This window comes from Anguilla rostrata, chromosome 12 (genome assembly GCF_018555375.3).
Source record: "Anguilla rostrata isolate EN2019 chromosome 12, ASM1855537v3, whole genome shotgun sequence".
Lineage (NCBI taxonomy): Eukaryota > Metazoa > Chordata > Actinopteri > Anguilliformes > Anguillidae > Anguilla > Anguilla rostrata.
In genome coordinates, this window is record NC_057944.1 from 21,170,984 (window position 1) to 21,191,373 (window position 20,390).

The 20,390-nt window shown below is 47.1% G+C and overlaps 1 protein-coding gene across 4 annotated transcripts in view; it reads right to left on the reverse strand.

Moving 5' to 3' along the window:
- dync2h1 (dynein cytoplasmic 2 heavy chain 1) overlaps nt 1–20,390 on the reverse strand; it is a 154,552-nt gene that overhangs the window by 122,087 nt on the left and 12,075 nt on the right. For all 4 annotated transcript variants that reach the window (XM_064300939.1, XM_064300938.1, XM_064300940.1 and 1 more), the window contains 23 exons: nt 20,181–20,308; nt 19,465–19,580; nt 19,098–19,225; nt 17,944–18,093; nt 17,582–17,787; nt 17,280–17,435; nt 17,081–17,195; nt 16,457–16,627; nt 14,967–15,349; nt 13,510–13,642; nt 12,388–12,505; nt 11,824–11,936; nt 11,574–11,687; nt 10,423–10,573; nt 8,848–9,053; nt 5,492–5,674; nt 4,877–5,059; nt 4,370–4,593; nt 3,511–3,626; nt 2,825–3,024; nt 977–1,241; nt 264–471; nt 34–163 (listed from right to left, as the gene is read on the reverse strand). In XM_064300939.1, coding sequence (XP_064157009.1) covers nt 34–163; nt 264–471; nt 977–1,241; nt 2,825–3,024; nt 3,511–3,626; nt 4,370–4,593; nt 4,877–5,059; nt 5,492–5,674; nt 8,848–9,053; nt 10,423–10,573; nt 11,574–11,687; nt 11,824–11,936; nt 12,388–12,505; nt 13,510–13,642; nt 14,967–15,349; nt 16,457–16,627; nt 17,081–17,195; nt 17,280–17,435; nt 17,582–17,787; nt 17,944–18,093; nt 19,098–19,225; nt 19,465–19,580; nt 20,181–20,308 — 3,897 coding nt within the window. The remainder of the gene's footprint in view (nt 1–33; nt 164–263; nt 472–976; nt 1,242–2,824; nt 3,025–3,510; nt 3,627–4,369; nt 4,594–4,876; nt 5,060–5,491; nt 5,675–8,847; nt 9,054–10,422; nt 10,574–11,573; nt 11,688–11,823; nt 11,937–12,387; nt 12,506–13,509; nt 13,643–14,966; nt 15,350–16,456; nt 16,628–17,080; nt 17,196–17,279; nt 17,436–17,581; nt 17,788–17,943; nt 18,094–19,097; nt 19,226–19,464; nt 19,581–20,180; nt 20,309–20,390) is intronic.

A 20,390-nucleotide genomic window follows, 5' to 3' on the forward strand; every position in this document is an offset into this window, starting at 1 on the left:
GTAAAAGATGCACAAAACAATGACGGAGCAAACCTGCTTCAGGACCCAGTCCAGGCTCTTCAGGAAGTAATCTCCGATCCAGTTCTCCAGGTGACCCCGGGACTCGTCCGGCTGACCCTTCAGCCACGACTTCACCAGAGAGTTCACGTCAGTGTCTTCATCGCTGGGACAGAAAAATCCAGCGGAGACGTGTCAGGCAGGAGTCATCAGCACGGCTATGGCTAATGAAAGGGTGTGTCTGCCAGCCCGAGGCCGGGGCTCACCTGAGGAAGATCATTCCCATGCGCGAGATGGTGGCCGGGGAGGCGCAGCTCAGGTCGTGCGTCTCGAAGACGAAGTTGACGTTGGGGCCGAACTGGATCCTCTCGCCGCTGGGCATGGTGAGCAGGCGGTTGTCGTCCAGGACGGAGTTGAGGGACTCGATCCACTCAGGGTCGATGTCGCCGTCGCAGATGATCCAGGAGCTAACCTCTGCCCGGGGGGCGGAGAGAAGAGAAGGGTGACGTCTTTAACCCCGCCCCACGAACGCGGCCCAACGTGCCGCTTTGAAAACAGCCAAGTCTGCCTTGATAGTGGGATTTTACACAGCTGTGTCAGCAATTTCGCCCATCGCTGCATCGTACCTCTGTGTAATAAAACGTTTATCTGTAAAAACTACCTTGCTGTTCAGGGCCAGGGAGTGAAAAATCTAGAACATTCCCATTGACAGAAGGCTCGGCTGAAAAAGCCATTGTCACTGACAGCCCCATCACAGCAGTAGTGCAAGCCTGGTTTGGGGGGGGTGGGGGGGGGGGGTGTTGTGACAGCAGGGCTCTACACTAACGTTTTTTTACGAGGAGCACACTCACTTCTAAGATGAAAAATAAATTTAGCAGCACACTAATGCACCCCAATTAGTAGATGTGCTCCTGAATGTGAGCACGCGTCAGGGGCGAATGCTGAAAGGGGAGCGGTGCAGAGGCCTGGGCGGGCTTACCCTGCGGCTCACGGACCACCTGGCGGGCGCTGTTGGTCAGGACCCCGTCGGACCACTCGCGGGTGTCCATGTCGATGTGTCCCAGCAGCTGCTGGCGCGGCATGGCTTTGGGGTTCATGGTGTACTGCCGGACCGCCTTCCCGCCGCGCGCCAGCGCCGCCCGCAGCGTGCGCCACAGCGTGGACTTCCCCGCCCCGCTGGGCCCCACGATGACCACGCCCATCCGCTGCCGCAGCTGCTCGTACAGCTCCAGGGCCTTCTTTATCTGCGGGGACCCTCCGTTTACTCACTCGCTCATCCCTTTCCTCATTCATCCGTTCATTCGTTCATCCTCTCCACTGGCTCACTCAATGGGACATGGGCTGTTGTGTTGCAAAACTCTCGCACAGCAGGAAAGGTACAGTTCTCATTCACGATGCTGCCCTGCACTGCTCTCCTCCACTAACGATGTTAGCGGCTGCTATGGAAACGGTACTAAAGCCCATAATGTCTGCCCTGTGCCCTGAGCACAGTCCTACATCACCACTCTCACAGGTGTGGAAAGGAGGGAAATCTAGGACACCAGTAACAGAGTGGAGAGACATGGCAGGAGATAGCCGAATGTGTGGAGAGGGGAGGAGGTGGGTGGAGATGGGTGGAGGACATGAGCAACAGCAGGCGGGAGCCGGAGTTGGTGGAGAAAGTTTGACGGGCAGGAGAGAGAAGCGGAGAACAGGGAGGGGGGCTGTGAGGGACTGAGCTCAAGGGGCCGAGGGGACGGACACTGAGCGATCGAATGTGACGTTTCTCCTCAGGCAGGGCTATCGGGGCACTGACGCCTTACAGGATCGGCAGGCCGCCTGCGGGTGGAACTGACCCTGTTCCCATAGAATATTCATCCCCTCGCCTACCTGCAGCTCCACGCCCATCATTAATTCAGTGATGCGCTCTCACACGCGAGCCTGAGCACAGAAACTACGTCTACCATCCACCCAGCATGGACTGAATATGATGACCATGCGCTTCTTCATTCCCAAAGACTGTTTCATGCTTGACTTATAATTAGCTAATAAATAGCTTAAGAGTATATGCAAGTAGGCACATTTTATAATCCAAGGCCTGTACTAAAGCAGTTAGAACCTAAGGTCAGCGTTCACGAAATGACCTAATAAAAATGATCAAAACAGTAAAAATTCAGCATTCTTCCTGAACTCACAGTGACCATGCCCTTCTTAACACGTGCTGAGTCAGTCATAATGACAGATCCCTAAAGGGCAGTGAGATTTTCTCATCTGGACACAGGCAAAGGAAATCATCCTCTACAGAACAAGCTAAAGAGTTAGCAGCAGCATCAGCAGCAGTTACTGGCAGTTAGCAGTCTCAAAGCCTCATTGGACAGGGTATAGATTCTATTTTCAGCTGGAATGCTGGTGCTGTATCCTTTAAGTAAAGGGCCCAGTAGATTGGCAGGATTATATGGAGTTACTCTCATGGTACAAAATGCCTGCTCAAAAAAACAATCCATGTCACGTGTATATGAGATGTGAAGATATAAAACAAAACCAGCTACACTACTTTCTGCAGGAGCAAGCACTCCATAGGTTAATCTCAGGAAAATTATTGAAATCGAATTGTATCGCATGCAGAAAACAGAAGGAGGTGGAAAAAGGTGCTTAAAAGGCAAATAACTTTTGAGAAACAAAACCTAAAAATGGCTTTAAATGTGCGCAAAGAATCTTTAAAAAAAAAACATTACGCAGTGACTTGGCTTATGTAAGTTTTGATTTTTTGAACAATGAATAACCAACAGTTAACTCTGCACCTCCTAAGAACGGTCTGCTTGTTTTGTGCGACTGGGCGAGGGAGCACCTGGCTGGGGATGATCTCCAGCTTGGCCTCCTCGAAGACGGCCTCCAGGGCGGCGCTCAGCGTCTCGTACTCCACGTCCTTGAAGTCCACGCCGGGGAAGACGTCCCGCACCAGGGCGTCGAACCGGGAGCTGTCGGCGAAGGTCAGCTTGGACATGGTGTTGAGCCGCAGGGCCTGCACCACGATGTGGCTCTCCTGGGCTGCGCAGACAGGAACCCGGGGGGGGGGGGCTGAAAAACGGCCGGCTGCGGGAGGCTGATTACGCACCGCCTACACCTGAAATATGATGTCTGGAGCGAAAGCCTGCTGGGGAAGCCGTCTACTCCTTACCTCTCCCCTTCTGCCTGCTGTTCCACTCAGGTGTATACGTCTGCTCCTTAAATAGCTTAATGGCCTTTAGCTTTCCAATATTTTAGCTCTCTAAGAGCGCTGTTAGTCACCGAACAACAAATGAAGCTGTTATCGCTAGCACTTAGCCAGCAAGAAAGTTCAGAGCTAAAGCTGAGGGCTAATAGGCCCAGAGAGAAGCCCTTTTGGAAGCTTCTGGAAGCACAAGGATGAGTCAGAGGCTGAACGGGGGGTTGCCGTGACATCGACGGCGTGGTCTTAAAGCGGGAGGAGCAGAAGGCCGGAGAACTACGGAGGGCGGGTGAGGACAGAAAGAGAGGGAGAGGAGGCCTCCTTACCCTTGTTCCCGCCGCTGCTCCTCCTCTGCTGCTGGAGGAGGCCCCCGCAGCCGCGCAGCACCGTCTTCAGGGCCCGCAGGCCCCAGTCGTAGTGCTGCTGGGGGGTCAGCAGCTCCCTGGACGGGGGGAGAGGACGCGTCAGAAACGGCAGCAAAGAATGTGAGGTGAGGGAGGAGAACGCCAATTCCTGACAGCCACGCACGATGACTTACTGCCCAACCCTGTTCCTGGAGATCTACCGTCCTGCAGGTTTTCACACAAACCCTAAAAAAGCACACCTCATTCAACAGCTGGAGATCGCCTTCAGCTGCTAATTAGTAAAATCAGGTCTGTCATATTAGGGTGGAAATTAAAACCAACAGGACAGACTTACTCCACTCACAACTAAATGATTTAGGAAGCACACGTATACACCTCCTAATGCTACAAACTGTTTTTTTCCCCCCTATCTGACCGCTAACTTTACAGGCACAAACTTTGGACTTACTTGAGGATTAGCACATAATAATCACCATCTTATAGATGAAAATCTAGGGAGAAAGATAATTGAGAGACAAGGTGACTGAGGCAGGCTGAGAGAAAGCGTGGTGGGGGGGAAAGAGAGAGATTGGAGCCTCCACCCACTAAAGGGATTTGAGCAGCAGGCAATATGATATTACAGCAGATTTACTTTCCGCCTGTGCAGGAATCTGGCCGTGAATTACAGCTTCTCATAATAAGCGTGAAAGTGAAAAGCAGGCGAGACTGTGCTCTTTCTCCCCTGCGCTGGTAATGGCGGTCATGGCGGATATCTCAGCGCTCCCTGAGGCGCTGGGTGTCGGGGGAGGGTCAGGACTCTGGCCACACCGGCGGGGCCCACCTGGAGAGGTTGAAGATGGCCACCAGCTTGCAGCCCAGGACCTTGCCTTCCTTGAAGCCCTCCGAGTAGAGGATGACCTCAGCGATGAGGTCGTTGTCTGGCCGCGACATGGCCACCGGCCGGAAGAGCTGCTTGAGGTTGTCCGGGAGCTTCTGTCTCCCTCCGTAGCCCTTCCCCGCCGGGTTCAGAGTGATGAAGATCCCAGAGTTGGGATCCAGGTCCACCTGGACGAGATTGAAGTTAGACACCTATTTAGTCAGTAACTCACACGTGCGTTTTGGTTCAGGTCTGAATCTCTATATCATCACTTGATATGATCAAGTGTGCCTTGATAAAGGTGCAAGTATTTTATGATATACATGTGAGTGTGTGTCATGACAGAACCATATAACAGAACAGGTCTATCTTGACACTGTTGCGTTCCAACACAGGTGTGAAGGGAAGTTACCAACACAGGTGTGAAGATGGTGTGTCTGATGATGGGTCAGGTGTGCTTCAGATGCTCACCTCCTTGCCCAGGAGCTCGCAGGTGTTCCTCTGGTTCTTCAGCGAGTTCTGAATGGCCTGGATCTGCATGGACACGGCCGACAGCACGGCCTCCTCCAGCCGGTTGAACTCGTCGAAGCAGCCCCACGCCCCGCACTTCACCAGCCCCACGAAGATACGCCCCATCGACTTCACATCGATGCCCTTCAGCAGGAACACGGAGCGCACCATTCAGCACCACTGAGCACCACTGAGCACCACTGAGCACGGCACAGTCATGCCTGTCACATGTCTGCTACTGGCGGCTGTGCTTTAAATTTACACAAGGAACACCATGCTTCTACACATCTGGAAATCCCACACGCGTCTTTCGTTTGTGTTAATTTGCTCAAGGGATCCGAAGACAAGAAAGTTTATTTAACTACTCGTGATTTAAGAGGCACATCAGGAATTCCTCAGCTCCTGATATGGGTTTTACCCTGGAGATGTGCAGGGGAGAGACTGCGTGTGTGTGTGTGTCTGTGCGTGTGTGCGTGTGCGTGTCTGTGCGTGTGCGTGTCTGTGTTTATGCGAGTGTGTTTGTGTCCGTTTGTGCGTATGAGTGTGTTTTCTTCCATGTGCGTGTGCCGCGCGTACCTCGTCACAGTTGAACACCAGGACCTGTCGGCCGAACAGCCCTCCCAGGGCCTTGACCGACTCAGTCTTGCCAGTCCCCGCCGGCCCATAGGGATTGCCTCCTAAGCCCATCTTCATGGCTTGTGTGAGGGTGAGATAGCACTTATCTGTCAGGGGGGTGTGGACCAGCTTGGCAGCATTGCCCTGTGTGCGGGGGGGGGGGCAGAGCGTGGGAGAGGAATGAGGACAATGAAAAAGAGAGAAAGAGAAAAAGAGACAGAGAGAGAAAGGGTAACGTAATGCTATGCTGTGAGCACCCGAATAACAACACATCCGAGCCTGACTAGCACGGGCATGGAGGGTGAACCCAGCTGAGGAGAGTGTGTCTGGATCCACACACTCCATCCACCGCATAGCAATTACCATCTTTGGATCTGCTGCGCCATCTGGTGGCCCACATGTATCACTAACCTATTCGCACCAGGGCTGCGTCCGAATAGTCAAATAAAAATTTACGTCCTATGTCTTTTCCTAACCACTTTTCCTTGACCTCGATGGAAAACGTCATGAGGTTAAGGAAAGATGTGAAGGAGAATTCATAAGGACTTAGGAAAAGACAACCGCGGTGCTAAGAGAATCCGACTGCACTTACATTAGGATACGTAATTATGCGACGGCGGATGTTATTGACGTGGGTCTGCCGTGGTGAAACTACAATGTTCCGAAGGTGGACTACTAAAAGCGCATCTTAGATACTTCGCCCCATGCGTTCTTACCGTGTTGTTAAATATTACTTCATTACCAAGGTTGGAACTGAAATAAAAAATGAATATAGGCTACCAGTCACAAAAGTGAAACGAAATGGTTGTCACATTGAGAATGGTTGCTCACGCTCACCTTCCTGTCCACTCATATTTATAGACGTGAATCCCAATTAGTATGATTGTATGAAAATAATTCATTAAATTTAATGCAAGATAGGCATACCGTGTTAGGCCTACAAATTTACTACTGTACATATCATCATTCATAAGTTTCAAACGTGGAATTGAAAATATAATTTGGCTAAAAACATCTCATATCCCTTTTTCTTGAAAGACAGACTTCTGAGGTAAGGTTAATATGCTGATTATGATCTGATTATAAGCCTACGCATATAAGAGCTTAAGAACCACCACACAACTCAGTCATGTTGATCATTTGTTTTCGTGAACGGCCGAATGGTGCTTCGCTTTAAATGTTGCTGCCGTAAGGAATTGTGGGACGGCATCATCTCCTTTCCTTTCATAAAGGACGGTCCAGTGTGCCCCTATGCTAAAGGAGATAAGATAGGAAGCATTGAAGCACCTTTCTTTAGCATTTAGAGAATTCGAACAGCTCTTATCATGGCTGCCACTTAGATACTTCCGGGTCATTTCACTCAGTTAGGAACCTTCCTAAGCAAAAAAAAAGACTATTGGGACGCAGCCCAGAACTACTGTAGAGCAGGTTTCAAACCTTTTGAGGACACAACCCAATTTCACAAAGAACCCCTGCAAACCCTCAGACAGGACACATGAAAAACTCCCTTTCCCCTGGTGTTTACCATAAAAGAATTATCTAGTGAGGGGCGTGTCCTTAGTCACAAAAGCTCCGTGACGTGTGGTTGAGAAAGAAGAGAAGTGTGTCCTCAACTGTGAGACAGGACCTTTTAATGTCAGTACCACCGACGGTGCCTCTTTCGCACAAGACCTTTTAAAAAGCCTTCCCCTTCTGCGTGAGGCTTATCAGTATTTGTAACCGAGCGAGAAACCACACAAACGAACAGTCCCTTTGCAGTTTTCATAAGCTGAAGTTTTTAGCGCAGTCTGCCATAACTTTACACCTTTCAGCTCTCCTCAGATAAAAATCCAGGTCTTTTCTGGGAAGGGGAGGTGTTGTGTGTGCAAGCGGCGCAGCGGTTTCCGGGAGTTAAAGGCTGAGTTTTTCCCCCGGCTCTCCGCGCGTGACGCGTTGCGTGGGGCTCTCAGTCCCCTGTCCAATTGAAAGCGCAGCGGAGGAATTTTTCTTCGAGGTATTCTACCATCGCCTCCACGCCTCGGGGTTCACCACACTTTTCCAAGAAACATGTCCGCTTGACTACAGTGTGTAACCAGCAACAATCACGGGAAACCGGAGCCCTGCATCTGCTGTGTGAAGTCTACCAAGCAGCCACTTGGGAAGTAACCATAGTTTAATAATTTCACAGTAAAAGGCAGACTGCGGAAGCATACAGATTACTTTCAGCAATTTTCAAGTAATGACTGTCAACTGACATTTTTATCGGGTATAAATTAGTCATCCCCAAAATGAACCTTGTGACCCCAAAAGGAGTCGTACCCCTAGATTGAGAACCAATTATGGATTAATAAATTATATATTCATGCTCTAAAGCAACCCAATCAGTCAGATGAATTTGTCTATTATTTTAAACTGATCATTTTAAAAGCTAAGCTAACAAACAAAGCCACACAGGGTCTCAGTAGCTCCCTGGACTTGCACCCTCTGCTTATTAAAGTAAAAAAGTTGCTTTTACAAATAGAACTGTTAGCATGCCCTAATCTTCCTCTTCAATGTATGTGGAAACTTGGTTGCAGTTTGCATTAGTGCTGTAATGTAAAAAAGGGCAGTGTCAGCATCAGCCAATAAAACCAAACAAATATAAGTTATTGATTAGGCCATAATTTCCATATTTTTCCACATTTAATTTACAGCACCAACAGGGCATCAAATGACACTTGCATTTGTGTTGCAATATCAAACCAGTCAAGCTTTTTTTGTTGTATTTTGTATAACTCCACATCATGTCCTACCTGGTACTCAAAGGTGTAGTATAAACTCCACATCATATCCTACCTGGTACTTGTAGGTCAAAGTCAAAGTCAAAGTGTTTTTATTTGTCAAGTGCACAGTATAACACAGGTCATTCTGAGCAAAGAAATTCTTGTGACATGGCAGGCAGCAACTACGTAGACGCAAGAGCAAAATATAGAAAATATCTAAAATATATCAAAGAAATATCACACATAATAAAAATACACATAATATTAAACATAGTGTTAAATATTAACAGCAAATAAGTACCAGCCTGTACAGATGGGGGATATGGACAGTGGGAATAGGAGTATTAAATATTTAAATATTAACCATATATAAAGTGCAGGAGTGCTGATGGATATGTGCATAAGATTGTACATTGAACGTACATAGCATACACAGGAGGACATGTGATCAATGTGATCCCAGGTGTAGTATAACTCCACATCATATCCTACCTGGTACTCGTAGGTGTAGTATAACTCCACACCATGTCCAAACTGGTACTTGTAGGTGTAGTATAACTCCACATCATATCCTACCTGGTACTCGTAGGTGTAGTGGAACTCTGCATCCACCATCTGGATGTAGCAGTGTCTGTCCTGTCGCAGGTAAAAGCGGAGCTGCTTCTTCCAGGCCCAGGCCTCAGTGGAGTGGGTCTGGGCCTCCATCAGCTGCTTCACCACCTCGATGTTGTGGATGATGTCCAGGATCAGAGCTTTCAGCTTCAGCTGCAGCACACTGGAGTCTGCAGGCCCAACGCACATATTTACAACACAGCCACATCACATTCACAACCATCCGCAACACATTCACAACCATCCGCAACACATTCACAACACATTCACAACCATCCGGAACACATTCACAACCATCCGGAACACAGCCACAACCATCCGGAACACAGCCACAACCATCCGGAACACATTCACAACCATCCGGAACACAGCCACAACCATCAACACAGCCATGAAACAGCCCATACCATCCGGAACACAGCCACAACCATCCGGAACACAGCCACAACCATCCGGAACACAGCCACAACCATCCGGAACACAGCCACAACCATCCGGAACACAGCCACAACCATCCGGAACACAGCCACAACCATCCGGAACACATTCACAACCATCCGCAACACATTCACAACCATCCGCAACACATTCACAACCATCCGGAACACAGCCACAACCATCCGCAACACATTCACAACACATTCACAACCATCCGGAACACATTCGCAACCATCCGCAACACATTCACAACACATTCACAACCATCCGGAACACATTCACAACCATCCGCAACACAGCCACAACCATCCGGAACACAGCCACAACCATCCGGAACACAGCCACAACCATCCGGAACACAGCCACAACCATCCGGAACACAGCCACAACCATCCGCAACACATTCGCAACCATCCGGAACACAGCCGCAACCATCCGCAACACATTCGCAACCATCCGCAACACATTCACAACCATCCGGAACACATTCACAACCATCCGGAACACAGCCACAACCATCCGGAACACAGCCACAACCATCCGGAACACAGCCACAACCATCCGGAACACAGCCACAACCATCCGCAACACATTCACAACCATCTGCAACACAGCCACAACACATACATAACACAGCCATAATACAGCGCTTGCTTATTACCTCAGGAAAATCATATTAAGAGTAATAGTTTGATGAACCCACATTTCATGTCCATATAATGGAGCTTAAGAATTCAAACAACTGTCTGTAGAGAGAATTTAGTTTTCTTTGGTTTGGTTGGCGATAATTACTCTTCAAAACTAATAAATAGATCTGATGTACTTTTTGAAGCCAGAAATTCAAGCAGTCTTTACAGAAAGAGCCATATGAAATGAAGGTGATTTAAATGTTATTTAATACATGATGTGACACTCATGCTATCTCTCAAGCACATACTAACTGACACTCACAATCACCAACATAAAGATATTCACTGCCTGAAAGGAAGGTGCAGTCCACGCACACCCAAGCAATTTCTCACAGATATACATATTTGAATGCATGCACACATACACAACATGCAAACACACACACAAACACGCGCACACGCACACACACACCTGCACCCCCCGTGTCCTCTGTGCTGCTGTCCACGCTGGTGTAGTGTTCTAGCTTCGCCATCAGCTCCAGCTCTAGCTGCTGCAGGCTCTGATGGTGGATGGCCTTCTCCACATCCTCAGTGAACTGTATCTGCTCTGCTAGGCACAGGATCTGAGGGAGAAGTCAAACCAGAGTCCTCCCTATTCACCCGTTACCACCTGACAGCGCTAAAGTAGAGCCACTCCTGCGTGTTCTTCATCATCTGAACACACAGCACCAGGCTTCAGTGCACTGCTGCAGATGAACCTACGTTAGCCATAAAAACATACCCGCAGCTGTTACCATCACAGCTAACTGCCATACAACGGTCCCAGCACTCCGGAATGACTTAGCTGACAGCTGAAAGGGATAGTCTGCCTTAAAAATGAATCATTAACTAATTTTCTTACTTCAAGATATTAATTTTGAAAAAAAGATTTGATCAGACTGCCAAGAAAGGTCCACAAGGCCTCATTTCAAAATGAACAGAAGTCTGTAGACAAAGAAGATCCAGTGGAGGTCCTAATTTAAGATCTCTTAGAAATACCCAAATTATTTAAAATGCCATAATTAGTGAAAATTACTGTAATCCAGAAGCAATAGCAATAAAAACTCTTAAATTCTCATTCTCCTTAGAAACGTGTTAACAAGGAAAATCAACAAGGCAGTAATACATACTATATCACCAGAAGACGGGGGAAATGATGTTTATAAAAACCACAGTACAGTCAAGTTAAGAAAATGAGTGAATAACATACATTTCCTCGGTCCATTTTATCACAAGACTCATTGACACGGGAGGGAAAAGACAGGTTGGTGTGCCATGTAGTATAAAGAGATACAGGCATGTACACATGCAGTATGCCTGCTGCAATAGCTTTGTGCTTTTCCCCCAAAATCTCTTTTTTTTCTCATTTCTACATGCAGCCCTTGAAATACAGATTAATATGGATTATTCTTACCCTTATTTCGCCAGGTCTCTCTTATAAAAGAGATTTGACAACTCAATGGGATTTGCAGGTTAAATAAAGGTTAAACTCATTAAAAACCCTCAACAGTCCTTTGGTAGCCCTGGGCTACCTGAGCGCTGGTAAAGTGGGGTCATGGAAGGGTGAGAGCAGAGCAGATTTACCTGTGAGGGGTAGCGCGAGGGATCCACATCTCCCCTTTTACCCGCCATCACACACTCACAGAGGAGCTGCTTCAGGGTCTCCTTCATCTCTACGGACAGATTACTCAGCCAAACCTGGAGCACACGCACGCATACACGCACACGCACACACACCCATACACACACACACACACACAAAACAGAGACTTTACACAACTGCACGATGGAGCAGGACACAGGTAAACACACTCATTGAGCAGGCCTGCCTCACCTCTACATCATTGGAGATGCGGATCATGTTTCTCAGGAGGACCACCTCGCCCTCCAGGGACTTCATGGCTGTGATGTTCTGGTAGCCTTCGTCAAAATCCACACTGCTGATACCTGCAAAACACACACACACACACACACACACCCGCATGCGTACACGCACAGGCACACAGGAATTTCAATCATATATTCAAAGGAGATTCAAATAACCTTCAAATGATTAAATATTTCTTCAGTATAAAATAACCACAAGAAAAAGCCCTGGATTTAGTGCTACTTACATACACTGTGTTTGTGTGACTTGTGTGTGTGTATATAGACAGGTCTACACTACTGTGTGAGTGTGTGTGTATGTGCGGGGCTGTGTGTGTGTGAGTATGTGTGTGTCCTGGTGTGTGTGCGTCTGTGTTAGCAGTGCACCAACGCTACACAACATTGAAAGCTGCCACTTGCTTAGCCATGGTTGTGCAGTCACTAGCATTACAACCCCATCCTCTATGGACTCATTCTAATGTGTGCCCTGTGTCTGAGCGTGACGCTACGCCAGGCTGCCAGGCCCACGCACCGGCAAACAGCTTCTTCAGGTGGGACTGGATGACCGCAGGGTTGGTGGCCTGGCCCAGGATCTCCAGGAGATCATCGTCCCCGATGAAATAAAACCGAGGGAAGGCCGACCGCTTCTCCTGCGGACACAAACGAGCTCTCAGTGCGAGTGAAGCCAAGGCTAGCCTGCCGCTAACCTCTGTGTGCTAAAGAGAAGGCCCAGCCTAACTGCACTGCCAGACAGATTAGAAACTCAACAGACAAGAAAATACCAAGCTCTCTTAGATTTTTCTCTACATTTCACTGAAACCACTAAGTGACGCAGAGGCACTATGTGATAACATGCTTTACCTTTATGGTAGTGTAACACGTATGCTGGTCTAAAATTGCACAGACCATAGAGACCGCTGTTCATGTTTTTTAACAGAGAAGCCCATGAAGGATGGAGAAACACGTCATTTTTATTAATGCCTTTTGCGTCACTTTGAACCCGCAAGATTTTAATACCAAGGGGATTCACCTCCCTATGAGAAGTGTTTAGTACACTGACTCAGATCTCACAGGGACACAGGTCTCAGGGGGACTCTGGTATCTGAAAATACCTCCACAGGCATTACTTCTTTTCAAAAATTATAAATTAAAAGGCTGACTCAAACCAATGTCCTTATAAGTCACTACAGAATCACTGAAGTGCACTGTGTAAGCACAGTTTCCATGGACCTCAGTGATAATTTGATAATTGCGAATGTGATGTGTAGATACTGTGCAGATATCCTAACTTAGCTTAGCTTCCTTTGTTCTGGCCACCATTATTCAGAAACAGGGAAATAAAAGCAGAAGGACTAATAAAACTTAATTACAACTGTAATTATCTTAATAAAAAGCATATGGGAAATTAGTATACACCAAATACCACAGACATTATGCTGTTATTAAAAATTAATAAATTGTGCTATTAAAAATAGCGATAAACACAAAAAAGTGTCTTGGGAACAATAAATATTTTTGACTGCACAGTACACACTTTCATAAATGTTGTTCTATGTGGCACTCTATTTCTCTATTTTCTATTAACTCATTAAGGAACCAGGCAAGGGAATTTTCCTCCCCTGAATGCAGCAACTTGTCTGTAGTTCCTGATTACCTCCAAGAACTCGTTGAGAGACTTCTGGCACCTCTGAAGCTGGTCAAGGATGGTGATGAGGGAGTTTCTGATTCCGACACGAGCGGCAAGTGACATCACCCTGCTGTCCCTCTGCACGTCAGCCATGATAGACCTGCAAGAAACACACAGACACTGAATGCAGGAAACATACATATAGTAGGTACACAGGGACTACAGTCAGACAGGAAATGCACAGGGACTACAGCTAGACAGGAACTAAACATAGACTATAGACATGAAATACACAGGTACTACAGCCAGACAGGAAATACACAGGAACTACAGCCAGACAGGAAATACACAGGGACTACAGCCAGACAGGAAATACACAGGTACTACAGCCAGACAGGAAATACACAGGTACTACAGCCAGACAGGAAATACACAGGTACTACAGCCAGACAGGAAATACACAGGTACTACAGCCAGACAGAAAATACACTGGAATTACAGCCAGACAGGAAATACACAGGTACTACAGCCAGACAGAAAATACACTGGAACTACAGCCAGACAGGAAATACACAGGGACTACAGTCAAACAGAAAATACACAGGAACTACAGCCAGGCATGTAATACTCAGGGACTACAGCCAGACAGGAAATACACAGGAACTACAGCCAGACAGGAAATATACTGGTACTACAGCCAGACAGGAAATACACAGGGATTACAGCCAGATAGGAAATACATGGGGACTACAGCCAGATAGGAAAAACACAGGTACTGCAGCCAGACAGAAAATACACTGGAACTACAGCCAGACAGGAAATACACAGGAACTACAGCCAGACAGGAAATATACTGGTACTACAGCCAGACAGGAAATACACAGGGATTACAGCCAGATAGGAAATACATGGGGACTACAGCCAGATAGGAAAAACACAGGTACTGCAGCCAGACAGAAAATACACTGGAACTACAGCCAGACAGGAAATACACAGGGACCACAGCCAGAAAGGAAATACACAGGGACTACAGCCAGACAGGAATACAAGGGCTAACCGAGGACAGGTAACCGCAGTTATCACACGCTGTCAGGAAAACAAGGGACTAACCTCAAACTCGAAAAAGAACAAGAGACAGGAAATAACAGGGACAGAAATACAGACTAAGAACTCAACACACTGAACAAGCCAGAATCGGAATGCAGCCAAAAAAGCAGGGACTAACCTAAAACAGAAACTCGAAAGAAACAGGACAATAAATGGACAGAAAACAGACATAAAACTCCAACCACACAGACACAAGCACAGAATGGATGCAGGCACAAAAAATGCAGACATATAAAACAGAAATCCTCATATGAATAAACACACTCAAACAGCTGCTCTCACCAGCAGACACAAAAAGACACACACAGCTGCACTCAAAAACACAGACCTGCACACCATGTACTACCTATTAAAGCCGGTGCGCTGTAGACACTGACCTGAAGTCTTCATCCACCCTCTTGAAGCGGGCCTGCTCCCTGGGCAAGGCCCCACGCCCAAATATGGGTTCCAGGTAGACCCACTTCCTCTGGATGGCGTTGAGGTTGTGCAGGTACTCGTCCAGGTCGGCCAGCCTGGTCTCCCACAGAGAGACCTTGTCCTCGAAGCCCTTGTAGTAGGGCGAGTCCTTCAGGGACTGCAGCAGGCAGCGATTGTCGCCCACCTGGTTGACCATGTCCTTCCAGTCCTTGATGAGCTTGAGCGTCCGGCTCTGGCTGTCCACGTAGTCAGTCAGGGTGAACCCGGCCCCCACCCCCCACAGGTCCAGCTCCCGCAGGGCCTCACGGATGCTCACTTCGGCCTGTGCGCGGCTGTTCAGGTCCTGGAAGAACAAACAAAATTCATTCTTAAGACGCAGTCAAATTAATTACACATTTCAAAATAATATTTTAGGATAGGTAGTAGTAGTAATTTATTTCGGTCCTTATTAACAATTTTCCAAAAAGAATGCACATAGAAATAAATAAATAACAATAAGGCATTAAATTAAATTAAAAGGAAAACAAAAAATATGCTAGAATAGGTAGGGATGCTATGATAACATATTATAAAAAACGGCTCTCTGAGGGTCTGGGGTGGGAGGTGGGGGTGGGTGCAATAGCATCACCGTAACTTCTCACTTCTATAATTGACATGAAAACAATTTCTATGAACACCAACAAGCCAGGAACTAAGCAAACTGTAATTTCCCCACCCCCACGAGAACAACACTGCCCCTACAGTTCATATTCAGATGAGTGTACTTTGGCCTGACTGTGTGATTTTTTTTTCGGTCCGCAAGCATCACCATTCTGAAAAATGATTGGTTTAGAAGGCATCCAAGTTGCTTTCACACACTTAAGCACTGTCGTTCAGGATATATTTCAGCGTAACCGTTTTTTTTGGCTGCTTGAAATGTGATTGACCAGTTTCAATCTGTCTTCTAATTTTTAATCAGATTACTAAGAAACACCTGCAAACAATCAAACCAGTACATCGTATGTAGCCTATACCTCAAAATCTATATGCTAATGTGGAAGGAATGGGACTACTATGATAAGCTGAAGCCAATAGATAAATTATGCAAACACTACTGTTATGATTCTGCAAAAACAGCCATGCGTATCAGGCATGCTACCACCAACTGTTATGAATTACCCTGAATATGTTTGGGAAGATTTAGACTATAGTGTAAAATCCCCCCCACTCCCAACCCTGTAAAATTAATTCCACACAATATCACTATTAACGATCTAGCCATAAATATATTACTTTGCTTTTTAACTGGAAATTCCATTCATCCTTGACCAATAGAGAGCGATTAAACAACACGATCACGGGACAGGAAGTGAAGAATCAAGAAGTAAATACGCGAGAACCAAAATCTAAAATCAGAAACGCAAAAGCAGCACATCTGAAAAAACCCAAATCAAATCAGCCCAGGCCAGACCTTCAGCTCCATTGCCTTGTCCACGATGGCATCAGCGACCTTGAGCAGGTCACCGAAAAGCAGCTTCTCCAGCGTGGTACCTCGGGGCAGTCCCAGGAGACGGAAGAGGTCCAGCCAGTGGTCCTGCGAGAGGTGCTCGCCCCGGACGTACTTCAGCACCGGAACCACCCCCTACACCACAAACACCAATCAGGGGTGAGGGAGGGGTTATGTGAGGGTCCAGTGCAGAGTGAGATGCAGCTACTCCGTTGATGACCACTGACAATTTCACTAAGAACCCAGCAGTATAGTACAGAAACCCAGAAAAAAATATAATTTACAAAGAAGCTCCAGCATATGCCCCCATAAAAGTGCCACTGAAGAGATTCAAAATGCTCTTAAGGATTGTTTTCTTCTAAAAACTGGAAAGCCTAAGTGAGGATTTTTGCTATATCAATACATGTGTGAACACCATTGGACTCTCCTACACTCCTAAATGTGGGCAAAGAAACAATTCCAAAATCCCCACTGTAAAACAAACTTCAATGATGTAAACAAGGACTTTTCCACGTTTTGTTCTCTGCTGTGATTTTTCACTCCATTAAAATCTGAACAGAATACCAAAAACCTTTATCCGGGTTTTACCTTGTACTTGTCTACCTCCTTCTGCAGTTTGACAGTCATGGTGGTGTGCTCGTCCAGTTTTCTGAGCCTGTCGTGCCAGGTGAAGAGAAACTCTTCGAAAACGTAGGTTTTGCTCCTGGGAAGGACAGGTGGAGGTCATCGCAAGTCATAACAGAGACAGATCACATCGTTTAAGAAGAGTAAGGCAGTCCTTCTGTACCTGAATGTTATCCAGTCTTCCTTCGCCTTGTCCTGAAAGCCCTCCTGGAATTCCTCATACATCGACCACATCTCAGAGAGTTCCTCCATGTCTTTGATGGTTTCCAGGGCGAGGGAGAAGTCGGGCGGGGCCAGGTCAAAGTGGCGGCAATCCTCACTGTGAAAGGAACGGGACCAGGGTTTGGTTAACCTCTGTCTCTGTCTGACCAGAAATGCCACCATCAAATTTAGAGTTATTTTGCAACGGCAAGAGGTAAATTCACAAAGTATGAGAAAAAAAGCAAGACTGAGTGCAACACGCACATGAGCTTCTTGCGTGTGCTCTCCAGCTCGTCAAACTCGGCCTTCTTCTCTTTAATGGTCTGAACACATTTCTGAAGGGCCTCCTGGTCACCGGACTCGATGACATCACTGCTGGGCTTCAGCTGGTCCCAGCGAGCGCGAAACTTCTCCAGCTCCTGTAGGTACGCCTGGATCTGGGTTTCCGCATTGGACCTCATCACCTCCACCTGGGAACCATGGACACGCACAAGTCGCAAGTTAAGAGTTCAAACCCTCAGGATGAGTTATCGCCATTTTAAGTGTACAGGTTTAAATGTACGACAGTGATAATCTTGATGGAGACATGAGGGCCGGGTGACTGTGGCAGGGTGCGAGGCGCGTACCTGCTCTTTGATCATCAGCTGGTGGCTCTCCATCATCAGCTCAAACTTGTCCCACTTGGCTCTCAGGGAGCTGATGGAGTCCAGGCCCCCGCCCGCCACCGTGCGCAGCAATCTGTTTTTATCCTCCGCTTCCTGGAACAGGGGCAAGACCTGCAGGCACAGGCCAGCAATGGGGTAATTAAAGATCATCTATAGCAACAGGATATCACACTCTACATAATTTAGACTGAAAGTTGGGCAGTGTTGGCACCTTATTGGTATGGTGCGACACTACGCCTCAATGTGACAGCTCCATGTGTATTCAGCTGGGATGATAAGCACTATCTGGACCCTCGGCTCTCGTTCTGGCTATACTATTTGTAAACTAGCAAGGAAATTAAATTAGCCCTTAATTTTATTTCTAAATCCTTATTCTTGCCCCTGCGAGAATGTAATTCCAGAATTCCTAAAACTCTCACCCCACTCAGCTGGTCCTGTCAATTGAAAATAAGAGAGGAAATACTTCTTCTGACCGCCATTTATGTAACTGAACATCCTGTCGCCAAAACACCTTAATTTGCTCACAACTAACCAGGGGCCAGAACTTATGAGATGGAAGGGAAGCAACAGGGAAGGGAAGCAGCATAAGTAGTCCATCTGGTGATTTAAAGTCTCTAACATGAACCCTAACTCTATAACTCTGACTGTGCAGCCGTTTATGTTCAAGGCAATTCGAAAATCCATTTAGAACTGAGAAGTTCCATTTTCTTTAATATAGGAATTTTAATCCAGTTGTAAAGTAAAATGTTCGTAAATGCATTTGAGCCACGCAATGTCCACAAAGCACTGCGCAGAACCCATTTCAGAAAATTGACATGTATTTCACACTCGGCCCTCTTAACAGGACAAATCTTAACACGGCCCATTTTCTTTCTCCCGTTGTGAGCAGCATGTGGGGAAAGCCTTTAGGCCAATGCGACCGCCGCTGTTCCTCCCGTAACTAAAAGCCTCCACTCGCATCGCATATCCAGCACAAGTTTGGACAATGAAGCATTTTCGGTCATGCTAATGTTATTTCCAGCTGTTTCACAGCTGCAAGCTTTACAGTATAATTTGCATATCACTTCAAAAGACAGGTGCTGTGAACAGAAAAGCCTACGAGGGCGAGTGTTTACGTTGGGCTTCCTCTCTTGCAGTTCCCCGTGCTTGATGTTGGCCTCGCCTATTTCATCGATGCTCTCAGGCCGGGTTGATAAGGTTTCCATGGCTCCAGTGACAAAGGTGTCAATGTCCTGCGTGTGTGCTGAAGAGGCAAGACAGCAACCATTAGAATGTGTGTGCGAGAAAGAGCGCAGGGAGAACGGCCTACGCATTCTTCACCAAAATCCTAAAGGCAAAACTGCAGCTTCAATCTCTGAAGAACCACGCAAACAGCAATCATAATACAATCATGGCACTTCACTTCTTAATATGTTTCTGTAATCACAGAAGTGGGCTTAAATCCACGGCTCTGAATTAGAGCTATGTGACAAAATGACCTACCCTGGATAGATTTCCTCAAAGACAGGAGAAGGGCATCAAACAGCCTCTGGATCAAATCATCGACCACTGCCTTCACAGGGTCACAGTTGACAGTTATGCAGTCCACCTTCTCAGTGCTGCGAAGCAGACAGACATGTTAGGAAACTTAAAACTGCTCTGTTGAAGAGGTGGGCAGGTTCACCTCAAGTAGGGTTGCCAAAGGCAGAACACAATTATTTGAAGGAAAGATGCTGACGTGGAATAGTGCAATGACATAAGGGGGGGCAGCATTCTTTAGAGGACGGCCCTGTTTGCTGTGGTATAACTCATTCCCTCTGCTAACTCAATGAGGACCAGGGGGAATGTGAGGACCATTTCTAACTTTAGTCTGTTTCAGGGGAGCATTCAAAAAATGCTTGAGGCCATCAAATTAAAATAAAAGGAGATGCAATCTTGCTCATAAACAACCCTTCACGGTATACAGGGTCTCATGATAATGCGATTTCTCATTTCCCCTCATTTAGAGCCCATTCTGCCTATTTTCCAGCCAATTAAGGGAAAAGTGGTGTATTCACACTGAGCCTACGTTGTCAACCCCTGGGAAATCTAGGAGGCGAAACTCTCATCTGCATGCGGTTGAGGAGTGGAGGTTCTTTTTTTCCCCACATTTTGTAAATTAAGTTTTGCAGTATAATTAGGCATTTTGGATGTGACATGGCGCACATCTGTTCCGATACCTGGGTAAGCGTTCCGACTCCTTCCCCCTGACCTTCAGGGCCTTGAAGTTCCTCTCCCAGTCCTGCACTGTGTGGACATGCCTCTCAACAAGAGCTTCGAGATCCACCTGACCCAGCACCACCCACTCCTACAGGGCAAATCAAGATCATCGCTTTCACCAATCAGGGCATCTACACCACTTCAACTCACAAAGTAAGCGAACATTCAAC